At 45.2% G+C, this 18,402-nt stretch overlaps 1 protein-coding gene across 5 annotated transcripts; it reads left to right on the forward strand.

Moving 5' to 3' along the window:
* Positions 1 to 104: 104 nt before the first annotated feature.
* Positions 105 to 18,061, forward strand: Zkscan5 (zinc finger with KRAB and SCAN domains 5). 5 transcript variants are annotated; one of them, XM_035443162.1, is made up of 6 exons: positions 108 to 1,287; positions 4,110 to 4,242; positions 8,380 to 8,462; positions 9,112 to 9,247; positions 14,489 to 14,922; positions 16,324 to 16,460. In XM_035443162.1, the coding sequence occupies exons 1-6, from the start codon at positions 871 to 873 to the stop codon at positions 16,354 to 16,356; spliced, it is 1,236 nt and encodes a 411-aa protein (XP_035299053.1). In that variant the 5' UTR covers positions 108 to 870; the 3' UTR covers positions 16,357 to 16,460. The 5 variants fall into 5 exon arrangements, with proteins under 5 accessions (XP_035299054.1, XP_035299053.1, XP_027269432.1 ...); XM_027413631.2 differs by having other exon boundaries at positions 111 to 1,287; positions 14,489 to 15,085; positions 16,324 to 18,061; XM_027413632.2 differs by having other exon boundaries at positions 111 to 1,287; positions 9,115 to 9,247; positions 14,489 to 15,085; positions 16,324 to 18,061.
* The last annotated feature ends 341 nt before the right edge of the window (positions 18,062 to 18,402 follow it).

The following is an 18,402-nucleotide window of genomic DNA, read 5'->3' on the forward strand; positions in this document are numbered from 1 at the left end:
CTTGCCTGAAGCTCGGTGATTGGTCAAATCTACAAGGGGGCGTGTCCATAAGTAGCTCCTCCCTCCCGCTGCGCGGCGCGGACCTCCGGGATTCCTAGAGAGGCTGCGGAAGCGCACTTGGGGGTGGGATTTATGGCTGAGCTCGCACTTGGTTACTTCCGGCGAGGAACTGTTGGAAAGTGTCGAACGCGGTTCTCTCTTGGCTTGTGAGAACTCCATCTTCCGAGCCTGGGCTGCGGGGAGTTTGCTCTTTGGGTCCCCGGGACTTAGGGACTGGAGAGGAGAGAGTAGCATTGTGTCCACACTGGGTCCCTAACCTTGACCCGTCCGGTCTCTATCTCCGGGTCAGGAGCTATTCCGAGGAATCCAGGTCCAAATTTCTGTCTACAACCGTGCTTTCTCCTAGAACTAATGAAGTCTTCCGTTTGCCTGTCAAGCTCTTATGGCTTGAAAGCCAGGACCAGATATGACCATTTTAATGGTTTTCACTTAAGTTTGGCTTATGATAGAGAGAAGAAACGACTCTGTCTGGAATAATTTAGTCCCGTTATTTATGAGATGTGTACTTCTTCATTTCTAAAATTGTATTTTACGTTGGGCCTGCTGTCACTTTTTTGTGGCCGTTGTTTGCATTTTTAAAACCTGGACGTAGTTACTATTAGTAATTTTATGGGTGTAGTGATGAGTGACTTGTACTCTGTGGATGACTTCACTAAGTGGTTTTCTATAGTATAGATGACGTCTTTGCCACCTCTCGGTTAATAATAATTCCTGACATACCAGTAAGGTTGTTCACTACAAAAAGTGCCCTTCAAAAGGGCAGAGAACAAATTGGGTCAGTGTAACGGGCAGCCTCTAGAGACTGTTGGAATGATAATGACAGAATCCAGGGCAGTTATACACTTAGAGCCTCCAGCTGAGACTTCCTCGCAAGAGCAAGCTGACCTCCTCATAGTGAAAGTGGAAGAAGAGGACTGTTCCTGGATGCAGGGATACAACCGGCCAGTGTTCGAGACTTTTTACCAGCGCTTCAAGCACTTCCAGTACCATGAGGCGGCAGGACCTCGGGATGCTCTCAGCCAGCTTCGGGTGCTCTGCTGTGAGTGGCTAAGACCGGAGCTGCACACCAAGGAACAGATCCTGGAACTACTGGTGCTGGAGCAGTTCCTCACCATCCTGCCGGAAGAGTTCCAGGCCTGGGTGAGAGAACATCACCCCGAGAGCGGAGAAGAAGCTGTGGCTGTGATAGAAAGTATCCAGAGAGAGCTAGAGGAGCGCAGGCAACAGGTGAGTGGGAGAGGAGGCAGGCGCAGCGAGGAAGGATGCCGAGGAACTGCTAAGCAGGGCTGAGAGGTTTAGCCATCTGGTGCTTTAGTCGGTCATGTTCCGATGTTATGGTTGCTTTTTACATGGTCTCACTATATATCCTTGGGTACTCTGGCTTATACTATGTAGACCTGAGGGGACTAGAATTCACAGACATCCACCCCCCTTCTGCCTCCCAAGTGCTGGGATTAAAGGCGTGTGCCACCTTACCCAACAGGTAATGAGTTTTAAAGAATATTTTGTTTCTTCTTCCTCCTCCTTCTCCCCACCTTTTTGCAAATTATGCTTGTGTTTCTTACTTGCTTTTCTTACCTGTTAGAAACGATAGGCATTGTGTGTACCTTATGATTGGCATATGCTATTTTTCCAGTTTGTTGTCATGGAATCTACTGTACTTAGAGATGAACCAGTGTAATTCTTACATTCTGGTTTCTTGGACTCATGCTTTAGAAGGCTTTCTTTACTGCAGTTTATGAAAACCTTTTCTCAGTCTTTTTATTTATTTAATAGCTTATTTAATTTTATTTTATGTGCTTTGGTGTGAAGGTGTCAGATCCCCTGGAACTGGAGTTATAGACAGTTGTGAGCTGCCACGTGGTGCTGAGAATTCAACTCAGGTCCTCTGGAAGAATAGCCATTGTGCTTAACCTCTGAGCCATCTCTCCAGCCCCCTCAGTCACTTTTTAACAGATTCCTTTGTCTAGAATGTGTTCTGATGTAGTGTCTTTGGTATGGTTCCAGCTATTTTCCCCACATATCTATCTCATTGCTCCAGCAGCTTTTTAAAGAAATACTTTGTTTTTGGAATTATTTTGTATGTCTTAGTGTTCTGCCTGCAGGGGTGTATGGAGCCTAGGAGAGGATGTTGCATCCCTTGGAGCTAGATTTACAGGTGGTGAGCTGCCTTGTCGGTGCTGGGAATCGAACCCAGTTCCTCTGCATGAGCAGCCAGTGCTCTAAATCACTGAACCATCTCTCTCAGTCATTATTTTCATTTTAAGCTGTGTATTTGTGTGTCTGGATTTGTGCGTGTGAGTGCAGCTGCCCTTGGAGGGCATTGGATCCTCTGATGACGCTGGTGTCATAGGTGGTTATGAGCCGCCTGATGTGAGTCCTAGGAGCTGAGCTTGGGCCCGTGAGAGCAGTGTGTGCCGTCACATTAACCTGCGAGCCAGCTTCCTCAGCACAGCAACTTTTAAAAGAAACTTTCTTTTTCTTAACCAGCCTGGGCAACATAGAGAGTTGGAGGCCAGACAAAATTATAGGGAGAGAGATCCTGCCCCCAAAATAAAATGCTGTCTTTATCACTTGGTAAATTCCTGCCTTTTTGGGGCATCTGTTTCTGATGTTTGTGTCCTAGTCTGTTGATCCTAGTGACTGTTTCTGAGTCTGCTTTAAAATTATCTGAGGTGTAAACAGTTTTGGCATTTCCTTCCCTCTGCCTTTTCCATTCAGGGTTCTCTCCTTATGCACTTAGAGCTCGATTTGGTGGGGCATGCCTTTAATCCCAGCACTTGGGAAGCTGAGACAGGGGGATTCTGAGAAGGAAGACCCTGTCTAAAAACAACAGAACAAAAGCCTATGGGTTTGGAAGAGTTTGAAGGTTGCTGGAGGATTCTACCTGTCCCTCAGTCTGTATGTAATTGTAAGGAGCTGGCCTCATCATTCACATTTTGAGGGTGAGGGGACATTCCAGAGTTCCAGAACATCCTCAGACATTTTGGCAGCTTCATCTCACCCTGTGACTCAGACAGCAAGGCAGGGGTGGCAGGATCTTAATGCCTTCCAGAATTTGTAGTAGTAAGCTGTGCCTTACTTAGAGTAATTATATACACCGTAGGTGGGATTGAGGACTGAAAGCAGGCTGGTAGAGGCTGGTACCATGCTGGACATGAACAAGCTTAAGTTCTTTTTGAAGCAGGGTATTCCAGTTTAACCAAGACCTTGCTGCATCCCTCCTGTTTCTGCCTCCTGAGTGTTGGGATTACAGGCATGTGGGACATAAACTATCTGAAATCTTAGTCTGACCAGCAGTGACTTCCGGAGTCCCATAGTGACCTTTCCATCCTCCCTTTTCATCGCTTCCATTACCTTTACCTACCCTCGGCTTCTTAGGGGTCCTGGGTTGGATCAAATACTCTGTTTTGCTTGAGGGAAGGTCCAAAAACCCTTTCCCCCTTTGCCTTTGCCTGCCTTCTTAAAAGTCATTATTTTAAAAGTGTGTGTGTGTGTGTGTGTGTGTGTGTGTGTGTGTGTGTGTTGTGTGTTGTGTGTGTATGCACACAAGTGTGCTGGTACCCTTAGAAACTAGAAGAGGACACTGGATTGCCTGGAGCTGGAGTTACAGAGTTACAGATGATTGTGAACCACCATGTGGTTGCTTGGAATTGAACTTGAATTCTCTGGAAGAGCAGCTAGTACTCTAAACCCCTGGGCCATCTTTCCAGTCCTTTCTTAACATCTTTTAGGTGTTTACAGAGTGACACCCTTCCCTAGCCTCTCAGGCTAATGTGGGTCTTGCCTGTTCTATCCTGTAGTTGTGTTTCTTTCCTGTCTAACATGGAGTTCATAATTGTGTATTTGCATGTGGGTATATCTCATGGAAGTCGTTTCCCAGTAGAAGTAAGCATGTTTGTTAAACTGCTATTTAATCAGAGCCTGGCTCATTGTAGACACAAGTTCAATATTGGGCAAGGGGATAGGTGACAGTTTAATGGACTCTAATGGGTTCTTTCCCATCTCCGTCTATAATTTTGCTGATTGGTTGTAGTTGTGGTTGTTAGATTACCACATGTCCTGAAGTGCTTCCACAGAAGACGGTACCATCCGGAGCCACGCAGGAGCCCTTCAGTCACCAGTTTCTGCCGGTGGAGGCCCAGTCTGATCAAGAGCCACAGAATCTTCTGGAGGGAAATGGTGAGGCTCGTCAATTCAGTACAACCAATGTGACTAGAGCACGGGGGCTCTAGTCACACTTTCACTTAAAATCCATCAACTGGGAATGTGGTTCAGTTGGCAGAGCGCTTGCCTACCAGTCATGAAGACCTCTGTTCTGTCCCCACTAACACATGAACCAGGTATGAAGCACACCTGTTACCCTACACACAAGGCAGAGGCAGGAGGATCATCGAAGCCACCTTGGCTACAGAGCCGGTTGGAGGCTGGACTACTTGAGACCCTGTCTCAAAAACAAAGCAAAACTAAGAAAGCTATAATAAGGATGGGATATGCATAGCTTAGTTGTAGAGTGTATCTTTAGTAAGATGCTGGGTTCCATTCCTGGGACCACCCTCCAAAAGCAGAAATATGGCAAAAATGATAGTGAAGACTGTCAGGGTATTCTATGTTGCATGGGTCAGTCGAAGAAAGAGGTTATTCCAAAAAGAAATTTTTGTAAAGATTTATTTATTTATTATGTATACAGTGTTTTGCCTCCATGTATGCTTGCACACCAGAAGAGGGTACCAGATCTCATTCTAGATAGTTGTGAGCTACCACGTGGGTGATGGAAGTTGAACTCAGGACTTCTGGAAGAGCAGTCAGCGCTCTGAACCCATCACTCCCCAGTATGAAATGTTAAGGCCTGTGTGGCAGCAGGAAGTTCCAGCCTCTGATGAACTAAATCCTGAACAGCTGTAAAAGGCATATTTATTGATCCTTACACAAAGTTGTTTTGAGGGCAAAGTATTTCCTCATACCAAAGTCCTACCTAATCTGTCTGTCTCTCTAAAGGAGAGCATCACAAATGCCCTCATGGCTCTAGTCCTTTACTGTGTATCATTTGCAGTACACAATAAACCTAGAGCCTCAGGTGTGCCAGAGGAGTCTTGTGACCAAAGTCAAGTGACGGCTGCAACACCCCTTCAGACAAACAGCTCTACAAATCATGGAAAACAATCACTGTTTCCACAAAGATTCCTTACTATTTCTACAATTATTCTTCAAGGTCAAAGTACTTCTAGAAAACAACTCTTCACTCTAATGTTTACCTTAGATACAATGAAAACTGTATTCTAATGTTTCCTCTAGATATAGTAAAAACTATTTATTCTGTCTAAACCAGATACAGTGATTCGTACAATAGAAGACAATGTCTCTAAGTATAGGGATTATTTAGAAGATTTTGTTTAACATTTTATTTGTATGAGTGTTTTCCTTGTATGTGTATGTGCACCATGTACTTGCACTACCTACAGAGGCCAGAAGAGGCATTGGATCCCCTGGAACTAGAATTACAGATTACAGATGATTAGGCAGTGTGTGTGTGTGTGTGTGTGTGTGTGTGTGTGTGTGTGTGTGTGTGTGTGTATCTGTCAGGGGTGGGGGGTGTGCACATGCCTTTAATCACAGGCAGGTGGATCTGAGTTTTAGGACAGTCAGGGCTTCAGAGAAAAGCATCTTGAAAAAAACAAACAAACAAACAAAAAATCTTTCTCTACAAAGAAACCATCTTGAAAAGAAAGTACAGGTGATTGTGAGCTACCTCATGTGGGTGCTGGGAATGGAACTCTGGTCCTCTGCAAGAGCAATGTGTGCTTTTAACCACTGAGCACTCTCTCTAGTCCCACATCTTGTTGGTTTGCTTTTAGATATGGTCTCGTGTAGCCCAGCTGGCCTCAAACTCACTATTAACTGATGATAGCTTGAATTCTTGATCCTCCTGTTTCTCTCTACCTCTAAGAGTGCTGAGATTACAGGCGTGCACCACCATGCCTGGTTCTATGATGCTAGGGATGGAACCCAACACATGGTAGGCAAGCATTCTACCAGCTGAGCTACATCCCCAGCCTCCCAGCCCCCACAAATACCCCAACTTTTAAGATACTTTAGTAAAAATCAAACCTCTTTGCAGTACATTTTGACATGCAAGTGTAACAGATTAAAGATTACTATTACATAATACTATTACACAATACTTTTGGAACAATGGGTTGGTCCAAGATCTTGCTGTGAAACATCACTTGGGAAAGTTCTTGGTCCTAAATGATTCAGTACTGACTGAGAATGCCATAGGTCTTTTAATATGATTAGATCTGTCACATCAATACCCCACTCCTGGTATCTATTTGTTTCTTGTTTTAATTAGCTTTCAGTTGCTGTGATAAAACACGTCTTAGTTGGGGTCTTTTGCTGCCACAAAAGACTATGACCATAAAGCAAGTTGGGGAGAAAAGGGTTTATCAGGCTTACACTTCAGCATTGCTGTTCATCACTGAAGGCAGGCAGGACAGGAACTCAAATGGGACCGGATCTCTGAGGCAGGAGCTGATGCAGACACCATGGAAGGAAGCTGCTTGCTGGCTTACTCCTCATGGCAGCAAACCTTCTTATAGAACCCAGGACCAGCAACTCAGGGATGGCCCCACCCACAATGGGCTGGGCCCTCCCCCATTGATCACTGAATGAGAAAATGCCTTACAGCTGGATCTCATGGAGGCATTTCCTCAGCTGAAGCTCCTTCCTCTGATGACTGTAGCTTCTGTCAAGTTGACAGGCAAAACTACTCAGTACAAAACATCGAAGCCAAAAGCAACTTGGTGAGGAAAGAGTTTATTTCATCTTGTAGCATGTAGTCCATCATCCAGAGCAGTCAGGCAGCAGGAGCCTAGAAGCAAGAACTGCTCAAAGGCCATGGGGAGGGGTGCTGTTTACTGGCTTGCTCCTTATAGCTTGTTCAGCTTGTTTTGTAGCACCGAGCACCACCAGACCAGAGGTGGCACTTCACACAGTGACCTCGGCTCTCTCACTTTGGTCATCAATCAAGAAAATGCCCTAGAGATTTGCTTATGGAGGCATTTTCTCAATTAAGAGTCTCTCTTCCAGCCGGGTGCTGGTGGCGAACGCCTTTAGTCCCAGCATTTGGGAGGCAAAGGCAGGCGGATCTCTGTGAGTTCGAGATCAACCTGGTCTACAAGAGCTAGTTCCAAGACAGCTTCCAAAGCCACAGAGAAACCCATTCTCGAAAAACCAAAAAAAAAAAAAAAAAAAAAAAGTGTCTCTTCCTAGATGAGTCCAGCTTGTGTCAGGTTGATAGAACACTATCCAGTGCACTTCCATTCTTACTCCTTGAGTTTATTTGTGGCCCTGCTGGGAATAGTTAATGAACAATGCTTAGTAATAATAGATGAGGAAACAGACTTCTAGCAGTGTGCATGTGGATATTTGTCAACCTTGTGCCTAAGACCAAGCATAGAAATGACTATATGCAATGATTATCATTCTAGTTGTAAAACAAAAACTTTTTTTGTTGTTTAGGAAGCCTCAATATAAATAGTGTGCCCCCCCCCCTTTGAGACAGGGTCTCATTATATAGCCCTAGCTGTCCTGGAACTCACTATGTAAACCAGGCTGGCCTTGAACTCACAGAGATCCTCCTGCTGGCCTCTGTCTTCTGAGTGCTGGTATTAAAGGGCATGCACTACCACTCTTGGCTTTTATCCTACTCTTAAAATCATTTTAAGTTGTTCAAAAAGAAAAACTCAAAAACTAAATTGTGTTCATGAGACCTTGTTAATCAACCAGTCCATACTCCCAAGTACAGTGGCACATACCTGTGGTTCCAGCTACTTGGGAAGACCTGACTAGTCTTGGAGTTTGAGTGAGACAGAATCTGTTTTGTACTGAGATCTGAAGGTGACTTGTTAGCACATTAAAAACCTGTAAAACTCGGGACCCTGGGAAATACCAATTTTCCCTAAGCATAGTTGAATGCACCCATTACTGAGGTATGACCCAGCAGAGACTAGCTGAGAAATTTGTTTTTAGATAGCATCTCACTAAGTGTCTCTGGCTGGCCTTGAACTCATAGAAGTCCACTGGCCTCTGCCTCCTAAGCATTAAGATTAAGGCCTGTGCCACCATGCCCAGCTAGTGTGGTGTTTTCAGAGAAGAGGGACTAAGAAGGTGGAGGGAGGACAGGTCCAGAATATATAGGGTGCTGAGAGCTAAGGTGAATTTAACTTGGGTGCCGCAGGGCTCTGTGGGCAAAGGAGGGCATGATGACACTGAGAACCTCACCTCATAGTCTCATCTATACCTTTTCTCTGCTCTCAGCCCTTTCTGTTCTTCAGGTTCCTTCTATTCCCCCCGAGGACAGCCAGGGGCTGACAGCCCCACTCCTGGCAACCGGGTCTCAGGTGAGCTAGCCCTCCTGCCCTGCATGACAAGCCACGCCCCTCGGCAGCCTCCATCCCCACCTGTCCTAGTTTTGTTTCTTGTTACGGTGACAGAATACCCTGGTAAACATGGCTTATGAAAGAAAGGGTTTATTTTAGCTCATGTTCCTGGTTATAGTGTGCCATGTGCAGAGGGTAGAGTGGCAGGAACCTGAGACAGCGGCTCACATCATATCCGAAATCCAGAGCAGAGGAAAAGAAGTACATGCCCGCTCAGCTAGCCCTCTCTACTCACTGGTACACAATCCAGGAGCCAAACCCAGGGAGCGGTGCAGCCCACAGTAGGCTTGGTCTTCCCATGGCGATCCCCTTAATTAAAAGATTCTCCAGGGACCTGTCCATAGGCCAGCTTGTTCTAGATATTCCCTCGAGACTCACTTCTTGGTGATTCTAGGTTGTGACACCATCTTTACCAGGCACCTGACCAGCTTCCAGGCCCATCTCTGTTGATGCCTTCCATTCATTCCCTCCTGTCTTTTTCCTTTCTGCTAATGCTTTCCTTTTGGGTGCACAGTCTCTCCTTGGGTTCTGACTTAGTGCCCCCAGGTTTTGCCCTCACTGCAGATTTGCACACAGGGAATGGGAATTTAGCGGAGATCTCCCCTTTCAGAAGTTGGTGAAAATTGAAGATGTGGCTGATGTGGCTGTGTCCTTCATCCTGGAGGAATGGGGACATTTGGATCAGTCCCAGAAGTCTCTTAGTAGGGATGGCAGAGAGGAGAATTGTGAGAGTATCACTCCTGTGGGTAAGGATTGTCCACCTGCATGCAAAGGACTCACCGGTTTTGTTATCTTATAAAGAGTTTGTGTAGTATGACCTTCACACGTGCATGTTTTAACTGCTATGGCTTTACTTTATAATCTTTTAAGGTTTTTTATTTTGATTTATATGTATGAGTGTTTTGCTTTCATGTGTGTGCATCATATGCATGCCTGTTGCCCACAGAGGCCAGAAGGGGGTGTTGAATCTTCTGGAACTGGAGATGGTTGTGAGCCACAGGGTGCTGGGAATCACACCTGGGTCCTCTGGCAGAGTGGCCAGTGAGTGCTCTTAGCTGCTGAGTATCACTCCAGTCCCCTTTACTTTATAATCTATGAAAGTAAATCAACTTTTCTGCAGATTATTTCTAACTTAAAAAGGGTGTGATTGAAAGCCTGTTAGTACAAGGGAGGTTGTTTTAAATTTTTTTTATTAATTGTTATTAACTTGTTTATTATTGTATATATGTATGATGTGTTTGTGTGCCATAGTATGGAGGTCAAAGGATACCTTTTTTTCTTCTGAGACAGATTCTCACTCTATAGCCTTGGTTCCTGCACTTGCTATGTAGACCAGGCTAACCTCAAAATCACAGAGATCCCCCTACCTCTGCCTCTCAAAGCTGGAATTAAAGATGTGTGCTATCACGCCTGCAAAGGACAACTTTGTAGAATCAGATCTGTTGGTTACAGGGATTAAACAGGCTTCGAAGCCTGCAAGGCAAGTAGCTTTACCTGACAAGCCATGTTAACAGCCCCATTCGTGTTTTCAGATTATTTTATTTTATGTGTGTGTTTTGTCTGCATATATGTGTGTGTGTGCACCATGCACATGCCTGGTACCTGTGGAGGCCAGAAGAGGGTGTTGGATTTCCTAGAACTTGAGCTATGGATGGTTGTAAGTCACTTTGTACATAGAACTCAGGCCCTCTACAAGACCAACAAGTACACTTAACTACTGAGCTATGTTTCCAGCCTGTTTTTGTTTTTTTGAGATAGTTTCAATATGTATAGCCCAGGTGGCCTTGAATTCCTCATCCTCTTTGCTTTAACCTTCCAAGTGCTGGGGTTAATAATAAGCCCAGTTGTCCAGGGAACACTTTTACAATCTAGAAGTTGCTAAATTTTGTTTTTTGTGGGTTTTTTTTGTTTTCCAGATGGGGCCTCCCTATGTAACCGTGACTGGTCTGGAACTCACTGTGTCTATTAGGCTAGCCGAAAACTGGCAGAGAATGGCTTGGCTTCTCTAAGTGTTGGAATTAGGTGTTTACCACCACTCCCAGTGATGATAAATTTTGGCACTATGTTTTTTTTTTAATTATTTATTTTTATTTTATGTGTGAGTGCCTTCATGTATGTATGTGAACTATATGCATGCCTGGTGCCAGAGGAGGCCAGACCCCTGGAACCTGAGTTATAGTTATTAGTTAGCCACCCAATGTGTGGGCTTGGAACCGAACTCCAGTCCTTTGCAAGAGCAGTACATGCTCTTAGTCACCAAGCCATTTTTCCTGTCCAGCCCAAGTTGGATAATTCTTAATAGAATAGTCCTTGTTCATGAAAATTCCTGTGTTCATTACTTTTCTTGTTTCTGTAACAGAATCCCCGACAAGCAGCATCTTAAGGGAAGAAATGGTTATTTGGGCTCACAGTTTAAGGGTACTGCCCATCATGGTGAGGAAGGCCTGGCAGCAGATATTTGAGGAAGCTGGTCACATTGCATCCACAGTCGGGAAGCAAAGGAAGTTGAGTTCTGATGTTCAGCTTGCTTTCTGCTTTCTGTATAGTTCAAAGCCCCTGGCACAGTGCCACTCCCTTTCAATGCAGATCTTCCTTCTGGAAGTACCCTCACACTTCCAGATACTTGTTTCCTAGACAATGCTAAATCCAGTCCATGGCAATGAAGATTAACCCTGAGAACATATGGGACTTCACTGAACATTTCTGTAGTATCATGCTCATTACTGTATCTCAGTGGCATTGATTTTTTGCCTTTTTACTCATTTTCTATTCCCATTCTCATCACCAATCCACCCCCTCTTTTTTTTTTTTTTTTTTTTTCTGGAACTCATTCCGTAGACCAGGATGACCTTGAATTTACAGATATCTGCCTATCTCTACCTCCTGAGTGCTGGGATTCTGGGATTAAAGGCACTTGCCACCACCTCCAGACTCAATCCACCTCATTTTTGCATTTATTTACTTGTTGGTGGTTGATCTGGATCAGCAGGTCATTCTTCAGTGACAGGGTCCTGAGGGGAAGGACCAGACTGGGGGATGAGAAAAGAAAGAAGACAGGAAAGTTTGGAATCAGGAGGTCCTGCACAAACTGATGTCTCATACAAGTTTATTACGAAGCACAGCATCTTATGTACAGCTTGCCAGAGGAAAAATGGGACAGAGTCAGCAAAAACTGTCACACAATGGGACAGAGTCAGCACGAAGCTAATCAGGCAATGTTGCACAAAGGGAACAGGATGTCTCAACTGAGTTACAGACCTACTGCTCAATAGCCTTGGGATAGATCACCATAGGCCTTCAAGGGGGGAAAAGTTGAATTCTCAGTCTCCAGAAAACTTCGGCTCCCCACAAGGCCTGACCCCAGGCCATTCCTGGCCCTGACAAGCAAGTTTCTGGTTTTAGGCAAGGAACTGATCATTCTCCATATGCCAGGGCCTCAGGGAATGTCCTGGACTGGCCTAGCCCTTAACAAGGAACCAGGTGATGTGCATGTCACAGTACCCATGTGAAAGTCACAGGACAGTTTGTAGGAGGCAGTTCTTTTCTTTCACCACGTGGGTACCAGGAATCCTCATGTGGTCAGGCATAGTAGCAAGTGCCTTTGTCCCACTGAGCCATCTCACCAGCCCCTGTATTTTGTTTTGTTCCATTTATTTGTGCATATCTTTGGTTCATCAGTTTGTTGGGATCTTTGAGGTAGTCTTTTATTTATTTATTTTTTTTATTTTATGTGCATTGGTGTTGTGTGAGGGTGTCAGATCTTGGAGTTACAGACAGTCATAAGCTGCCATGTGGGTGCTAGGAATTGAACCCTGGTCCTCTAGAAGAGCATTCAGTGCTTTTAACTGCTGAGCCATCTCTCCAGCCCCCAAAGAGGTAGTCTTTTTTTTTTTTTTTTCTGGTCTTTTTAAGACAGGGTTTTGGAGGCTGTCCTGGAACTAGCTCTTGTAGACCAGGCTGGTCTCGAACTCACAGAGATCCGCCTGCCTCTGCCTCTGAGTGCTTGGGATTAAAATCGTGCACCACCACTGCCTGGCTAGAGGTAGTCTTTTATCTCAACGAATTACTTGTATAATAAATACATTGTATTTTGGTCTGAGAAGATGACTTAGTGGCTAAGAGTACTTGAACTCTTCTAAAGTTTGGTTCTCAGAACGCATCTCAGGCAGCTTACAACTGACTGTAACTCCAGTTTCAAGGGATATGATGTAGTCTTCTGAACTCCAAGGTAACCAGCAGTGTCATACACAGATACACATAAGTTAAAAAAAAATTAAGTATTCAATTTAATGAAAGCATTTTTTATTCTCTTTTAAATTAATACAACTCAGTTGTGTAATTTAAGTCTATTAGTGTTGCTTATGTATTTCAGTTAATATAGAGGTGCTTACCAGTTATCAGAGGTGTGTGTACATGTAGTATGTGTGAGCACTGGTACCCATTCAGGTTTCATATAGGATTATGAGTTCAAATCCAGCCACACTTGCTTACTAATTATGTCATTTATTTTTATTTTATGTGCATCGATGTTTTGCCTGCATGTATGTCTGTATAAGGGTGCATATCTTGGAATTGCAGACAGTTGTGAGCTGCCATGTGGGTGCTGGGAATTGAACCCCAGTACTCATAACTCTTGAGCTATCTCTCCAACCCTGTACTATGTCATTCTTGAATTCTGATCTCTCCTCTCCTCTCCTCTCCTCTCCTCTCCTCTCCTCTCCTCTCCTCTCCTCTCCTTCCCTCTCCCTCTCCTCCCCTCCCTTCCCCCTTCTCCCCCTCCCCTCCTTCCTCCTTCCCTTCTCCCCTCCCTCCCTTCCCCTCCCCTCCCTTCCCTTCTCCCCTCCCCTCCTCTCCACTCTCCCCTCCTCCTCCTTACTCTCTGTGGTACTGCAGGTTGAACCCAGGATCTCTTGCATTTTACTAATCTGCCTGTGCTAATAATGTCCACTGAGTTACATCCCCAGCCCCCTCCCCACCTTTTTTTTTTTTCTTTTGAGACATGGACTCTATATATCCCTGACTAGCCTCAAAATTGATATGTAGACTGGGCTAGCCTCAATCTCTCTTAGGTCTACCTGCCTCTGCCTCCGAAGTGCCAGGATTAAAGGCATGCATCACCATACCCAACCCCCTTTTTACTTTCTATGTTGAGAAAGGGTCTTAGGAAATTGTCCAGGCAAGTCTTGATTTCACTGTCCAGGCTGACCTGGACTTTTGGTCCTTGTGTTTTAGTCCCTCAAGTAGCAGGGATTACAGGCCTGTGCCCCTGGCCTCGCTGCCTCATTGCCATCCCAGCACCTGCACAGCTTCACTGTATCCCCCACACCGAGACCATGATCAGGGGTCTCTGCCCCTTAGCTTCTCTCATTTAGAAGACCACATCTTACCATTTTCATACCTGCAGATTTCTGATAGCATCATAGAAGGGCAGAAATTTATGAAATACTCATCAAATGAAATACTCATTTGAAAGTACATTTAAAAAAAATAAGGACATAAATGGAGACTCATCTGTAGTTGCATTGGTAGAGTGCTTAGGAGGCACAGAGGCCTGGGAGCCACCCCATCACTGCATGAACAAGACGCGGTGTGTCACACCTGCCATCCCAACCTTCTCCCTCCCTCCCTCCTTTCTTTTCCCTCTTGTTGGTCATCAGGGCCTCATGTAGCTCAGCTGGCCTTGAACTCTGTAGCCAAGGATGACTTTGAACTTATGGTCCTTTTGCCTCTTCCTCCAGGTTTGGGGATTACAGGTGTGCCCTACCACAACTGGAGGCAGGAACCAGGGCTTTTCTGTATCTTGACAAGCATTTTTCCAACTGAGCTTCCTTTCCACCCTTCTGCACTGATATCTATCCTATCCCTGTATTGTCATTTCCAAAGCCATGCATTCCTAACACGTTTTTTTCTCTCATTTATCCTGTGTTCCTCTGTTCCTCTGCAGTGTGGGTACTAGCTGATCTCCTGGTTTCCTGCTCTCATTTCAGATTATGAGTCCAGGGAGGGCAACTCAGAGCTCATGGTACAGCAGGTTTCTGATGGAGCTGACTCACACTGGGTGGCAGCAGAAAGCAGAGAGAAGAATGGTGCCCAGAGTCAGGAGTTTGCAGAAGGTAGTGACCTGAAGGATATGGCACAGAGGTGGCAGGTGTATCCCACTGTGGGGAAGTCAAGGCAGAAAAGAGCTCTGAACTCAGGCCCACATGTCAGTCGTAAGCAGAAATCGAACGGAGAGCGAGGTCACAGGTGCGCTGACTGCGGCAAGTTTTTCCTCCAAGCCTCAAACTTCATCCAGCATCGGAGAATCCACACAGGAGAGAAGCCGTTTAAGTGTGGGGAATGTGGGAAAAGCTACAATCAGCGGGTGCACCTCACTCAGCACCAGAGAGTTCACACTGGCGAGAAGCCCTACAAGTGCCAGGTGTGTGGGAAGGCGTTCCGAGTGAGCTCCCACCTGGTGCAGCACCACAGCGTCCACAGTGGAGAGAGGCCCTATGGGTGTAATGAGTGTGGGAAGAGCTTCGGTCGACACTCCCACCTGATCGAGCACCTGAAACGCCACTTCCGAGAGAAATCCCAAAGTTGTACGTCTGGGGAGCATGTGTTCCGGGAGTGGTCAGAAGTAAACGTTGGTTTATTAGCTTAGTGGGAAAGAACAGATGGGCTAGGCAGGGTGGCTTGCACCTTTCATCCTAAAACTCAGGAAGCAGGGGCAGGAGAATGGAGGTGAGTTCAAAACTAGTCTGGTTTACTTAGTTCTAGGCTAGCCAGAGCTACATAGTGAGACCCTCTCAAAGAATAACAAACAAAAACAAACTAAAAACAAACAAACAAACCCAAAAAAGACAGATGAGTTGTGGTAATGGCCTAAGATTATAGCTTATTTTATTCTTTTATTTTTTTAATTTTTGCCAAGACAGGGTTTCTTTGTGTAACAGTCCTGCCTGTTCTAAAACTCACTCTGTAGACCAGGCTGGCCTCAAACTCACTGAGATCCACTTGCCTCTGCCTCCCAAGTGCTGTACCACCACCGCCCAGCTTATTCTTAATTTAGGATTAAAAAATGTTTAAATATTTATTTTTCCATTGTCTTTTGAGATAGCATCTTATGTAGTCCAGGCTGGTCTTGGAATCTATGTAGCCAGATATGACACTGAGTTTCCGATTCTCCTGCTTCCACCTCCTGAACACTAGGATTGCTGTGTAGCCAGGGCTGATCTCCAATTTGCAAGTCTCCTGTCTTAGACTTCCAACTGCTGGACTATAGGAGTGAGTCAGTACTCATAGTTCCTCACACCCCCTTTCTCAGTTCATTCTATGTAGCCCAGGCTGGCCTGAGCTCATGGAGTATAGGCTAGCCTCAAACCTAATATCCTCCTGCTTCAGCCACTCAGCTGCTGATAATTACAGATAGGTGGCACTATTCTTGACCTACTAAGTCTCCCCCCCTTTTTAAAATTTATTATTTTTATTTTATGTTCATGGGTGTTTTGTCTGCATGTATGTCTGTGTGAGGGTGTCAGATCTTGGAGCTACAGACAGTTGTGAGCTGCCATGTGGGTGCTGGGACTTGAACTCAGGTCCACTGTAGGAACAGTCAGTGCTCTTAACTGCTAAGCCATCTATCTCTCCAGCGCTGTTTTGTTTTTTTGTCTCATTCTTTCAATTGGCCTAATACCAGTGTTCTTTTCATTGCTGTTGGCATTAGGTAGATATACATGTCTCCTTTTGTTATTCCTGTTATGCCACATTTTTTTCTGACATTTCATTCGTTTTCTGTAAAAGAGCTGATGAACTTTGTGTTTGCTCTTTACCTTTTTAGGCAGTGACAAACGAAGTAAGAACACTAAACTGAACATTAAGAAAATTCCAGAATTTTCAGAAGCAGACATGGAACTATCAGAAGAAATCCAAACTAATGCTTCTCAGGTACAAGGTTATAGTGAAGACTATGAACACCAAGACAGGGCAGGTAGACAGCAGGGGACTGTCATGAAAGAACAACCCTCTTCGAAGAGCATGAATTGCAATGACTTCAGCTATGTCCACAAAAAATCTTCCTCAGAGAGGCCACATAAATGTAATGAGTGTGGGAAAAGCTTCATTCAGAGTGCACACCTCATACAGCATCGACGAATCCACACTGGGGAGAAACCATTCAGGTGTGAGGAATGTGGGAAAAGCTACAATCAACGTGTCCACCTCACTCAGCATCATCGAGTTCACACGGGTGAAAAACCCTACACCTGTCATTTATGTGGGAAAGCCTTCCGAGTGAGGTCGCATCTTGTTCAGCACCAGAGTGTGCACAGCAGGGAGAGGCCCTTCAAGTGTAATGAATGTGGGAAGGGTTTTGGGAGGCGTTCACATCTCGCTGGCCACCTCCGACTCCACTCTAGAGAGAAGTCCCACCAGTGCCATGAGTGTGGAGAAATCTTCTTCCAGTATGTCAGCCTCCTTGAACACCAAGTGCTCCATGTGGGCCAGAAAAGCGAGAAGAACAGTGTCTGTGATGAAGCCTATAGCTGGAACTTGACAGTAATAGAAGATAAGAAGCTGGAGTTACAGGAGCAGCCTTACCAGTGTGATACCTGCGGGAAAGCCTTTAGTTACAGTTCCGACCTCATTCAGCATTACAGAACTCACACTGCAGAGAAACCCCAGAAATGTGATGCATGCAGAGACAGTGCTGGCCAGTGTCCCCACACAAAACAACATCAGAAAATCTGCACCAGTGGGAAATCCCATCAGTGCAATGAATGTGGAAGAGGCTTCAGTCTCAAGTCTCATCTCAGTCAACACCAGAGAATACACACTGGTGAGAAGCCCTTCCAGTGCAAAGAATGCGGAATGAGCTTCAGTTGGAGCTGTAGCCTCTTTAAACATCTGCGAAGCCATGAGAGGACAGATTCCTAAACACCTGAAGGAAGCATAAAGGAATGTTTCTGTTGGAAAACAGCCTGGTTTTAGAGAAGCCTACCATGGCTGTCATAAATATAATGACAAGTTTTCCATCTTAACCATCAAACCTACAGGCGAGGGGAAACTCTGTAGGTAGAACGCAGCCTTCAGAGACTGTAGCATCCATGGAGTGTTCTGGTTAGCATCTTCATGCTTGGGAATCTAGATGAAAAAAGAGAACCTCTGGCTAGGTATGGTGGTACTCACCTGTAAGCCTTGGGAGGCAGAGGCAGGCAAATATCTGGTATACATAGCAAGTTCCAGGCAAGTCAGTGCTCCATAGTGAGACCCCTGAGTGAGAGAGACAGAGAGAGACAAAGACAGACACACATCTGGGTACTGTGGAGAAGGGAAGCCTTGACATTGTTATTTGAAACTCAGAAAATAACAGATAAGCCTCATGAGTGCAGTAGAAATCTGCTTACTTGTAGTTTCCACCTCAGCAACATAGCTAGTCAGAGAATCGTGCAGTGAAAGGAACTCTGTGGCATGATACCCATCTTGGTACCTCAGCAAAGAACCTTTTCTAGAAATGACCATCCCAACTACTCCAGTCATTGTTCCCATTCTGAGTATTAAACTTTTTGAAAAGAAGTAGACTCGAAGTTTCTCTCTTTAGCAAAATTGGGGTTCAGAGGATGGGTAGGATGTGTTCTTGCTGCCGCCTCCGGTCTGCAGCTTCTCCTTGAAGCACAACTTGTTTTCATTTTTATTCTACCAGCAACAAGGTCAGCTAGTATAAAGTCTCCAGGGTCAGCAAGATGGCTCAGTGGGTAAAAGGGCTGGCCACCAAGTCTTGATATTGACAACTTGAGTACAGTTCATAGGGGCCACATAGTGGAAGGAAAGAACTGACTTCTGCAAGTTGTCCTCTTACCTCCACACATGTGCTGTGGTACTTGCAAATACAAACACAAGTTTTTAAGAGTTTGACTTAGGT

The sequence above is a fragment of the Cricetulus griseus genome, chromosome 4 (genome assembly GCF_003668045.3).
Source record: "Cricetulus griseus strain 17A/GY chromosome 4, alternate assembly CriGri-PICRH-1.0, whole genome shotgun sequence".
NCBI classification, from domain to species: domain Eukaryota; kingdom Metazoa; phylum Chordata; class Mammalia; order Rodentia; family Cricetidae; genus Cricetulus; species Cricetulus griseus.